This window comes from Talpa europaea, assembly GCF_964194135.1.
Source record: "Talpa europaea genome assembly, chromosome: 8".
Lineage (NCBI taxonomy): Eukaryota > Metazoa > Chordata > Mammalia > Eulipotyphla > Talpidae > Talpa > Talpa europaea.
The window spans coordinates 33,449,103-33,461,813 of NC_140075.1; the positions used below are offsets into that span (position 1 = coordinate 33,449,103).

Below are 12,711 nucleotides of genomic sequence, written 5' to 3' on the forward strand. Positions count from 1 at the left end.
AACAGAAAGAAAATTGAAAGAACTGGTTAAGTCATATATTCAGAAACAACCTGCATTAGCAAAAACAGTTGTCTAGGTGTATAATAAAAGAAAGTTTATTAAGTAGGATTAAATATATTACAAACAGTAATAAGCCAAGGAAAGTATATCATGAAATATGAAATATGAGTGTACTTATAACCAACCCTGTAAATTTCTAATTCTTACCTACAAGAATATGTTGTCTCTCCACTTTTGAAAACCTTCCCACAAAGTTGAAATGCTCCACTGTGCTTCAGTTTCTCTAAGCAAATATCTGGATCTTCTCCAAATAAGTACCATTCCAGCGGGGTGAATATTGACATTTGTATACTCTCTTCCTGCTTTTCCAAGTCTGGGTCCATTTCAGCAAAATAAATCTCTGGCACCAATTGTGCCAAATGGTGCAAGAAAGTAGTATAAAAATCAGCTTGCTGATCCCACCACTGAAGGAAAATAAAATTTAGACTTTGTTATAACTTCCTTCTTTAAGATCTACAAGGCAAAACAAATGACACATTCAGTGATTTCAGAGAAAGGGATTTATGATACATTCTTATTTTTATCCTTCCACAATACAAGAGGTAAATGGGTGCTTAAAAAAATAGTATTGGAATCAGAGGATTGACACATACCACAGATATCTGGAAAAAAAAAGAGCAACTGGAACAGATGAGAATTACTTTCTCCTTCTAGAATGACCAATTTCTGCTCTATAAAGGTGATGTAACTACCAGAAGCTGTATAGAGACAAGTCATACCCCTTACTCTTAGTTTGATTGTTTTAAACAATTAATGTTTAAACAGTGTTTAATGACGAGGACCAAAGTTTTTAGAGTATAGAAACACTAACCATAAAAACAAAACAAAACAGAGTTGGACCTCATAAAAAGTAAACTTACTGCTCTTCAAAAGAAAATGTTACAGGTGGCTTATTTGTACATGCACATGAAATAGGTTTAACATCAATTTTCATTAAGGAAATAAAAAAAAATTGTAATAGCACAAGCTAAAAAAAAAAAAAAATGAAACAAAAATCTAGCAATAATGCCAAGTACCAGCAAGGGTGCAGAAAACTGGAGAAGTGCTGACAGAAGCTCAAAATGGCACAGTCACTTTATAAAAGAGTTTGTAAATTTCTAATAAAGTTAAACATATACTTACCATATGACCCAACAATCAAACATCTAGGTACCTAACCAAGAAATGAAAACTTTCATTCACACAAAAACATGTACATAAATGTTATGCCAACTTTATTTATAATTGCCAAAACTGAAAATGACAACTGTTCCTTCAACTGCTAAATTATAAACTACTGTATATTCAAACCACATCAAGACAGCTTTCCATATATCAAGAAATGCTCTGCTAATTATTCACATGCAATTTGGGCTTAAATGTGATGGCTGATTACCCGAAAGCATCTAACCAGCCCAACAGTTATTTGTTTGTTTTTTGGGGGGTATGGTCAACTTCTGATTTTTATTAATTTAAAAACAAACTTTAATTCTATCATTGTTCATTTTTGTACAGTATTTGGTTTCTCACCTTAGGTATATTCCCTGTAGTTAGTTCTCCTACCACCACAGTCCCTTGCGCTCTTCTTTCCCCTGTTTTGACCCCTCTTTTTCCCCTGCCCTTGCTGTATGCCTCAGCAATATGGTCAGCTTGCAAGTTTTGTCTTTTTTTTTCACCTTTCGTTCAGTTTCTCTATATTCCACATGTAAGTGAAACCATCTGATATTTATCTTTTCCCTTCTTTTTTTAAAGATTTAAAAAAAAAAATTTACTTTTTATGCACACAAGAACTAGGGGTCTAGGCCAGAGGTACAGGGCATGAGAGGATTCACCAGAGAGAGTGGGGAACAGAACAGGTAGATCCACTGAAATACACTGCCGAGGGGACAGCGGAAGAGACAGGAGAGGGCTGCCTCACCATGTGTGTTAGCTCCCTGGCTGGGGATCAAACGCATGTCACAGTGGCTGGCAATAGTTTGATAGCCTTGAGACTAATTCCTGCGCCACCAGGGAGGCCCCTTATCTTTTTTCCTTCTGACTTATTTTGCTTAACACCTTCAGCTCCATCCATGTTGCCACAAATGGCATGGGTTTATCTTTTTTGATCACTAAGTACTATTCCATTGTGTATATATACCACAATTTGATCCATCTGTCTGTTTAGGCAGCCAAACAGTTTTAATGCCACTCAGCAAATGTAGGCTTAAATGAACACAAATAAGGGAAACCTATCAATACATCACTGCAACTTATTTGCAGTTAACATCCTTCCAATTAATATTGTTCATTTGAAATGGGTTGAGTTTCTGATTTTATTAGTATTTAATATTTGTTTTAATGTTACATAAAAGGATATGGAATATATATGTTTATATATTTGCATATACACGCACACACACACACACACACATATATATATATAAATACCACTCAGTTGTATAAAAAGATGAAATCTTCCTATTTGCAAAAACATGGATGGAACTTCAGGGAATTACATTAAACAAAATAAGCAAGAAGGAGAAATACAAATGCTGGGTGATTTCAGTCAAAATGTGGAATATAAAGAAACAAAGCAAAAGAACAGAAAAATTAAAACAAAAACAAATCCTTAGGTTCTGACTGCAGAACTAAGTACCAAAGGTGAGGTGAGATGGGGTAAGAAGGAGAGAGCAAAGGGTAAAGGGTGTTCAGCGAACTGTGGTGGACGGCTGATTGTACTTTGGTGATAGACACAGTATGGCAACATATATTTGAAGTGAGATGAATCAGTTAATATTCTTACAGTGATTCCATATTTTGAGCTATCTTTTAACTATAAAACTAAAACTATTTTACTAAAGCCTTTCTTAGAAAAACTATTATCTTTCAATATTCTGACTTCAACTTTTTTAGATTACTTACCACAACTTTTCTCCATCTCTTTGGCAACAACTATAACTAGCAGACAATATCTAATATTCTATGATATACTTAAGTTCTTTTCTTCAAACAGTACTAAATGGGGGGTGGGAGGGTGGAAAGCTGTAGAGCTATACAACAACCAAAAATTTTTTCTGTCCTACCTAATTATGGAAGGCATGGAACTAGTTTTTTTTGTTTTTCTAGGATATGAAAACATTGATTTGAACAAAATGTCTGGGTACTGATTCCAGAAGTGTCCTTTCCATTGATTTTATCACTAGCCCTCTATCTTTCCACCATGCCCAACCTTAATTATTCCTCAAGATTCATCTAGCCCTCTTCTGTCAATACCTCACTGATCAGCCTAAAATAATTCCCCTCCTGTAATTCTAATATAGCACTTATTGAAAGAAGTACTCACTCAGTATCCACACCTCTGCCAGATATTATTAGTTATCTTTAAATGTGAACATCTAGCCTCTTCAACCAGACTGTAACCAACCTGGGGAAAGGAAATTTGTTTTATACCCTGTATCTGTGAAAGTCTACCAGAAATACATAACAAAATTTTTCAGTTATCACTAATTATCATGAACTTCTTGCTAGAGATGACAAGGTAAATGCTACCATTAAGTCTAAAACTTTGTAGCATTCTTATGGGAGATAAAGTATGATTTTACTCTTTCATCAAGATTTTCCCCTAGATGATTGTCACAACTATGAAAAAAATGTTCAACTAAGATTTGTCTTTCTTTCTAGATAAGAAAAACTGCACTGGTTGTATTTTACTGTATAACAGGTTCAGGAGTTATCGGTGACTGGAATAGTTTCCTTAGTTATCTGTTTCTTTGTATTATTTTTCCCCATTTGAGGCAGAAATAAAATTAAGAATTTTTTTTCTTCATTGTTCAGAGGGGGGAAAATCACTTCCCCCAACATTTGGTGTGAAGGAACAGCTTTCTTAATCTACCGGTCTTTAAAAAAAAGTTCTCACAACATTTAAATTCCCAAACATTCCAAACATTTTCCTCTTCCCCATGGAGACCAAAGATATAGTCTCAACTTTGACCCAGGGACTTGGAAGCCTGTTTGGGAACATCATTCTGAAAAAGGAACTTATTTTAAGTAGATTCCTTTTGTTCAAACCACAACTTATCTTTCCTTAGACAACTTTTGGACATCTACAGAGTTTTTAATGGCCTTGTAATTCTTTCTCTAGTTCTTCTGTTTTAAAATGGTAACAAAATCTGAAGGCTCTAGAATTGTTCATAGTAAGTATTAGATTAATAATTAGAGCATCGCCACATAGCAAGAAATCTTTCAGTTATACAATGTTTCCTTGTAATACTATTTGACAAATTCATAAAGTTTAAAAATAAGCACACATCCCTAGTAGTTCAAACTGCTTACCCCAGAGCAAAACTCTACCCATACAATAACTGATAGTTAGCTCTTTAAAATTCTATGAATATTTCCTCTCAGGCAACTTCTATTCTGCCAGCACATAATTAAACCAAAATCTACATTCCTTAACTTTTATCGTATGCTATTTGACATAATCCAATTCATTTTGTGCCTTTAGCCCAATAGCCCTGTAAGTAATTGAAGATAAGTATTATGTCTCTCATTAGCCTTTTTATTCCAGAGCTAACATGGAACGCAGAAACTAATGAAATCTGTCCATGCCTAGAAATGAAACTAATGAAATCTGGCCATCCCTAATCATGTGGTATCCAAGCCAATCTCCATGTTGATTACTCTTTTCTGGAACATGTACAATATGCTTCCATACACAGAAGTGACTATGACCTTCCTTATGTTTTTAAAAGATCACATTCTGTGTAAACTGGTCCAGCCTCTATGGAAAGCTGTGTGGAGGTTCCTCAAAACACTAAAAATGGATCCACCATATGATCCAGTGATTCCACTCCTGGGAATATACCCAAAGGACAAAAAAACACTAATTCAAAAGGAAACCTGCACTCCTATGTTTACTGCAGCACTACTTAAAAAGCCAAGCTATGGAAACAACCTAAATGTCCTAAAACAGATGACTGATCAAGAAGATGTGGTATAGATACACAGTGGAATACTGCTCAGCTATCAAAAATGATAAACTCATGCCATTTGCAGCAACATGGACGGAGCTGGAAGGGATTACTCCAAGCAAAGTGAGCCAGAAGGAAAATTAAATCAGATGGTTTCACTTGTATGTGGAATATAGAGAAACAGAACAAAGAGCCAGACAAGACAAAACTTGTAAGAAAAGACAAAACTTGTAAGCTGACCATAGATCTGAGGCATATAGCAAGTGTGTGTGGGGGGGGCAAAACGGGGGAGGAAAGAGCACAAGGGACTATGGTGATGGATCACAGGTGTTAATGTGGTGGGAGAACTACAGGCACTACACCTGAGAAGAGAAATCAAACAACAATGTAAGAAAATAAATAAATAAATTTAATTATAAAAAATGATCACATTCTGGCTTTTTTTTAAGCAGGCACATCATATTTCACATATTTAGCAGCCACATCAAACTCAGAGTTTGCAGACAACAAAAACTCTTAGATCAGTCCCATGTAAGAGATGTAGTTCTCTACATGAATGAACCTACATATAAGGCTTTACTTTCATCACATATAAGTCTTACCAAGTTAGCTTTGATGCAATATTCAGCCTAAGAAGATTTTGGAGTTGGGGGTAGGGGTGGGGTGGTATGTCCTGTATAAGTAAGGCAACTATGTCTTTATGGCACTGACAAATTAAACCTGGGTCAAATATAGAACCATGTAACAAATAAGGTCCCTCTCTCTTTTCTTTTCTGTTGAGATTATATTTAAGCAGGCTGTCAGAATTTGGTTTCTGAAAAGTATCCTGTCCCTCCTAAGCCATTCTTTTCCTTTTTCATCTCAAAGTTCTCCTTGAAGCTTTTGGAGTGTGAAATCTGCTTTCCTAAACTCTGGAATGAGTACATATTCTCTTTCTACTGTACCGAATATATATTTACAAACCAACTAAAATCCTTTCACAGATTACAAAGCAGAGTGTGTGTATTTTAAAAAATGCATGCATTAATGAATGAATTAATAGTTTTTTCCTTCTGTGGCTAATGTCATTTCTGTTTTTACCCATAAATACCAAACATTCAAAGGTATTTTAAAAGGTATTCCATAAAAACACATTAAGTGGATATAGCCTCACTCCTCCAAACAAATCAAATAGACTTTCTTCTGAAGAATGGCATTAAGTAAACTATCAGGATAATTATTATTCAAGTGACTAAAAGTAGACTCCACTCTAGAGAGGGCCTATGTCATTCTTGAATAGCAAGTAGGCACTTAGGAAGCGCAATCACTCTTCAGTAGCACTTATTTAGTACAGAATATTTCCATAAGCACTTAGCTTATCACAATGGTGTAACATAACTTTAAAAACAAAACACAAAAAAAGGCACGAAGTGCTTTAAAACACCAAACTTATCAAATAACTATTGTTTCTTCAATTAGAAGCATATCAACTCAGAATACCTTGGAAGTACACATAGGAGCTCATAATAAACTAGGGTTGAAGAAGTCTTAATACATTGTCTTAAGTTATCTGAGGCAATGGGCCAAAAGCTTCAAGAAATTTTTTTCACAGAGAACGTTGTATGATTAACACCTTTAGAAAAATGAGTAAAATGATGGCAGGGGAAATAATGAAGTAATGCTTAAAGTCCGCACACATGAAGAAAGGATTGGTAGGACAGAGCACTGGTTTATTCCAATCACTGATTTATACATATATTTACCCAGACAAAATTTCTAGACAGTATTGAGGACAAAAACCTCTATTTGCAATCTGTTTATTATTAAACATAAGCAGTCAGTCTCTAATATTAGCTCATCTACACTAAGTTACTATTCTTTCCTAGTTTTTTACAGTCAGTGGGACTAAATCTATCACTCTGATTTGGAGTTTTAGAAATTATTATGTGACTCTACAGAATTGGTTATTAAAAAACAGAATATTCCCTAGCTGTCCATCACAGAATTTAGGAAATGTTGAAAAACAACAGGCACTAAATCCTGCTACAATCTGGTGACAAAGCACTTCAGCTAAGACTCAAGATACTGGTTTTTACGCTAGTTTTCTCACTCTCGTGTGTCCTTACTCCAGAAGCTGTGCACTGGCCTAAAATGATATAGATTCAAATATCGAAGAAAAATCATCTCCAATGAAAACAACATATAACTTTTTTTTTTTTAAAGAGGCATGTATTATTTATTTATTTGTTTGTTTGTTTATACATGCACTGGGTACAGTCAGAAGCGCAGGAGGGTGAGAGAATTCACCAGAGCCAGAGCGGGGAGCAGAGCAGGCAGAAGGACCGAAGTACACTGCTGAGGGGAGCAGCAGGCGGCAGGAGAGGTCTGTGCGCCATGTGGGACCCTCCTCCGGTTGCCAGGGAGCAGCCGGGGATCGAACTGATTGAACCGGCGCCGCAGAGGCCGTGGGCAGCTTCGCAACCCAGCGCTCAACCGCTGTGTCACCAGGGAGGCCCATATAACTTCTTATTTCTTCCTTTATATCTTGTTATTTTAAAGTCCACTATCAAAAGATTGTTATCTTCTAAATACCCCTTACATAAAAGATTACATATCACTTTTCCTTGATTTTCCTAATGATTATTACACAAAATAACAATGTTTAATCTTTTTTTAATAACTAAAGTCTATCTCCACTAGAGCACAAGGTAACTTCTGGGAGTAATGGTCATGTTCTATATCATAATTTGGCAGTAGTTACACAAGTATACACACTAGTCAAAAATTAATTGAGCAAATGCTTAAAATGGGTAGTTTATTGTATATAAATTAGACCTCAATAACTTTAAATTTTTTCAAAGCCTCCAAATTCAATATTAAACCATTTAGCCTCTTTTCCTCTCTCTTCCTCCCCAACTACTACCTCCACTCCCATTCTACTTATTCAGTGTCTCCTCACTCATTCATTCATTCATTCATGCATGCATTCAATAAAATTTTAAAGCAACGTGCTAGGTACTGGAAATATAGCTGTGGCCAAAAAACAGTTCATGTTCTCAAGAAGTGCACTGTGTATAAAGAAAGACATACAGTAAAGAGGTAATACTAAGTATAGACTGAGACATGCCACATACAACAGGAGTATGTAAAAGGTGCTATAGGAACACATAAGAGGTGAATCTAACCTGGCTCTTTCATCACAAAAACCTTACAGGCCTCTATGTTTTCAAAAATGAAAAATACCCCTTTTTGACTGTAGCATTCAGTCTTTCCATTTCTGTCAATATCATCAATTTTAATACAACAAATCCCACCAATGGCCCCAGAATTTCTATTTTGGCTTTTATCTATCTATCTATCTATCTATCTATCTATCTATCTATCTATCTATCGATCTATTTTCTTACATTGTTGTTCATTTTTGTACACTATTTGATTTCTCCCCTCAGGTGTAGTCCCCACAGTTTTCCCAGCATGTTTTGGCTGTTCTTACCTGCGTGTTCAGCTTGCACACCGAGTTACTAATTAAGGGTATGTAAATGTCTGATAGAGCAAGCATAAGATATGTCACTGAGCAAATGAGACATGATCCCTGCCTTTATGGAGCTTACATTCTAGTGGGAGAGTCAGATCAGACATTTAAATCATAAAGACAATCCAGTAACTAAGGTTTCTAAGTGCAGTGGGGAAAATAAACAGGATACTTTGCAAAGAATAAGAGGAACTGAATTTTTAGCCAGGGTAATTATCAAGAAAGAGCAAAGGAAAAACACTCTAGGAAAGAAGAAAAGCAAACAAAGGCACAGGCTCTGGAAAAAGATAGACCTTGGGTTTGTTGTAGAAACAAACAGGCCAGGGTGGCTAAAAGTGAATGAGGAGAAAGTTAACAGGAAATGAGGGAGAAGTAGGTGCAGGATTAGGAAGGATCTTGAAGGACTTATAATGAGTTTAGATTTTATTCCATGTACAATGGGAAGCCACTCAAGGTCACATCAGGAGACTGACATAATCTAATTTAGTCTTTAACAGATTACTCTGGTTGCTGTATGTAGAATGGACTGAAGAGGGCAAGCAAAGAGACCAGATAAAAAGCCACTACAGTTGCCCAGGCAACACATGGTGGTGACTTGGATTAGAAAGGAGGAGTGGAGACAGAGCTGTTTGTGTTCAAAAGTCATTATGACAGTGTCATCTACTGAAAAAGGGATAACAAAATTCTTGATCTGCCTCCCTCTTTTTCTGTCCCGAAAGCTGGTCCTTCCTATCAGTATATACAAATCACCACTGTCATGAATACATACACTAAAAGCTGGGGATCCAGATGTCCTCTGTTTCTTCCTTTTTCCTTCATGCCTAAGCCATAAGCAAATCTTTTCCCTTCTTCCATACTTCCAAAATCTCTCCCAAATCCATCTTTTTCTCTTCGTTGCTAGCTATAGCTCTCTAATATAAGCCACCATAAACCATGACTTGAAATACTATAGTAACTTCCCAACTGAGCCCTCTGTTTAAAACATTTATCAGCCACCCAAGCAGATATGTGAACTAGGCAATTGGATTTGTGACTCTGGAGTGCCAAAGTGAGAAGACATACGTTTGGGAATTGGATGCATGCAGATAGTGCTTAAAGCCATAGAACTAGATGAAATCACCTAGGCACACGGGTAAAAGAGGGAAAAGAGAAGCGTTTAGTACCATGCTAGGATACATTTCCTGAGACGGACTTAAGAAAGAAAATCCAGTCAAAGAAGACAGAAGGCAGACGTTATATCAGACAACACAACACTCTGAATTCCAGTTTTTCTCAGCTTTCATCTTCCTGGGCCTGATAAACCACCCTCACCTAGAAGCAACATCCTATAACACAGTCATATTCTCACCTCCATGTATCTGGTTGTTCCTTTTCTAATTCCTTTCCTGGTTCTTCTTCCATCATCTAGCACTGAAATTCAGTCATTCCTATATTCCTCTGTGTGTGTGCATGCGTGCACATGAGCTTACAAATGTGTGTGTACTTAAACACACAAAGATCTTATCCGCTGATACAATTTCAACTATCAATTCTATACCAAGAATTTCCAAATATCTCAGTTGTAAAGTGTGGTCCATTGGCCAGGACTTCAGAATCAACAGAAAATGCAAATTACTGAACTCTACCCCAGACTTACAAAATCAGTCTCCTAATGATTCTTAAGCAATGGCTTTTGTAAATATTCAATAATCCATAGTTATTATTTTACTCTAACTACCCGTGAGGTGATGTCATCAGAACCTTCATGCTTTTTGACAGCAATATGACAGAAAAATGACATTGGGTCTCAGTAGGAAATCTGATTTAAGGATATCAGAAACTATAATCATGGAAAAGACTCTAGCGGATTTGGTAAGAAGTTTCTTAAACCTCTGTCACTGTCCTATATTCATCATTCTTATTTTCATGGACTCCCTGTGATGGTTTAAACAAATCATTCAAATGTTAAAGAACATGAGTTTGTTTTGCTGAGAAGCAAAGAAGGTAACTGGAAACCCAGTATATTATCCCATTATAAGGTTAAAATTGAAGATAGTAGTCTTAAAAGAAGAAGAAAAAAAGGAAAGTAGGAAGATATCTGGAATCCTCAGGTAGATAGAGATCCAAGCCAAAAAGCAACTGTGGCATATATATAGCTATATATATCCCTATCTTGTATTAATATATATCCCTATCTTGTATTAAAAGTCTTTCGACACTTGTCTTAACTGTGTCACTAGAATGTGAATTTCCTATTACATTTGTCTTTGCATCTACCTATTACTTTGCAATATCTAGAGCCTTGCTCAAGATTTCTTGAATGTTTATCTCATAAATTCTAGCTCTATTCTTGGATCGTTAACTCCAATTCCAAGTCAGTGGAATCCAGATGGATGAGTTTTACTATACCACCTGGAAGGTATTTATATATCAAAGCTTTAAATGAACACTAGTCATTTGGCAACACAAAATTACAGTAACTTCGACCACAGCACAGAGTTTTCCCACTCCTTCTAAGATGTAAAATGCACACGCTACCATTAAGACCAAATATTTCAGCTGCTTCTAAACTTTCCCTGTCTCATTTCCTATCATCTCAAAGAGATGTTTTCCTCCTTCACTACCAACAGGGAAGTGAATTTGAACTGCTGTTGGGGATAGAGGATGGTTGCAAGCACTGCCCTAGTTGGTGGCAAAACCCTTATTCCAACTCCCTCCCTACCTGATTTCTATCTCCTAGCCAGTCTTTCCAGTCCCAGGGTTGACTCTTATTTCTGCAGGTCTTTCTGTTCTCTCATAAAACAATGCTCAAATGTCTGCAGGGCTAAAATACTTTTAGAATGCTTTCATTACAAATACAAGCCAAAGAAACTTCAGAAAAAGGTGTTTCTTCCACACATTTCTATACGCAGCACTATAAAGACAGACTAATAAAACTCATAACGTCATGCAGTGATCGATATGTGAATATTTCTGATAAATCTCACTGAAAAGGGGCCCATCCAGAACATTTTATAACGTTGTCCCCTACCTTTTATCCTCCTCGGTTAGTTTTTTTTTCCCCTGTAGCCAAACTATTGATTCAATTTTGCTATCTCTGCTTTCCCATTTTTTTCAAAATACAAGGGCAAAGTATTGATTCCGATATTCACTAATGGCATTTCTACGAATACTGAAATATCTAGAAGTCTCTTCTTCACCTTTAAAAGGCAGCAGCAGATGACGGGTTTCTCCACTGAAGATTAGGCCTACAGTTCTCAAGATGCTAGAATGAAGGGCTACAATTCCTACACCCCTATCATGGCACGAGGTGACAGCGACAGCATTCCCTGCCACTATCATGGCCCCACCCAGCCAGCTAGGCAATACAACAGTAGGTACTGCGTCCAAGGTTCCTATCATCCAGAGGGGTCAGCACAGCATCTATAGGAAAATGGCTCTTCCTCCAACCCCGCCTCGGGCCCCACACCAAATCACCTAATAGCATCAGCAGTTCGTTTTACTTCAGGACAGAGACATGCCTGAGCGCGTCAGGACTAACAAACGACAAAGTCATTCTATTCCGCAGGCTTGGCCGCAGTCATGCTGGTGAAGACTAACTTTTTATTCGGTGGCTTCCTTCCAGATCAATCCTTTCGTTTCCTCCTCCCCCGAGCCGCCATAAGGGGTGAAGCCCCACATCCTACGGAGCAGAGTAGAGAGGCACTGGGGGGACAAAAGGAACTTACAGATGCCAGCAGCTGAGGGGTCTGGGGCAAGTCGGTGCTGACTTCCATCCTTTCCGCACCCCCGGCCTCCTCGTCCGCCATCTTGAGGGAAACTGACGCCCGCAGTTCTAGACCCCCGGCCGGAGACGAGCGGAAACCTGTGGCCAGGGCAAGAGGCGAGGGGAGAGACTTTTGCGACGGCCCCTGAAGTCGGGTTTGACGCAGAATCCAAGAGCGACTTCCGGTCCGCTTCCCGGAAGTAGGCGTCACGGCCTTTGCCTCCAGGAGTTTCTTCACTGAATTTTTTAGTTGTAGCGCGCGGTGGCCGAATGGTTCGATTTCTGAGTTCGGTGCTGGGAACTGTTGCATCGACGAGGTAAAAACTAAATTCAGCGTCCGTTATGAGAAGAAGTAAACTGGTAGGACTAGATGAGAACCTGTTCTGCGTCTCCTTCTGGGCGGGTTGTTGGTCTGGATGTTTTGTCTTCCCACGTAATAACATTGGTTCCCCAGAGCCCACAAAATG

The 12,711-nt window shown here is 37.6% G+C and overlaps 1 protein-coding gene across 1 annotated transcript in view; it reads right to left on the minus strand.

Annotated features, from left to right (window-relative positions):
- Positions 1–12,287, minus strand: part of UBR1 (ubiquitin protein ligase E3 component n-recognin 1) — a gene marked incomplete at both ends in the record, with an annotated part of 112,708 nt that extends 100,421 nt beyond the window's left edge. Inside the window, 2 exons of the mRNA XM_084240985.1 lie at positions 208–464; positions 12,207–12,287. Of these exons, the coding sequence (XP_084097111.1) occupies positions 208–464; positions 12,207–12,287 (338 nt within the window). The remainder of the gene's footprint in view (positions 1–207; positions 465–12,206) is intronic.
- Positions 12,288–12,711: the final 424 nt, after the last annotated feature.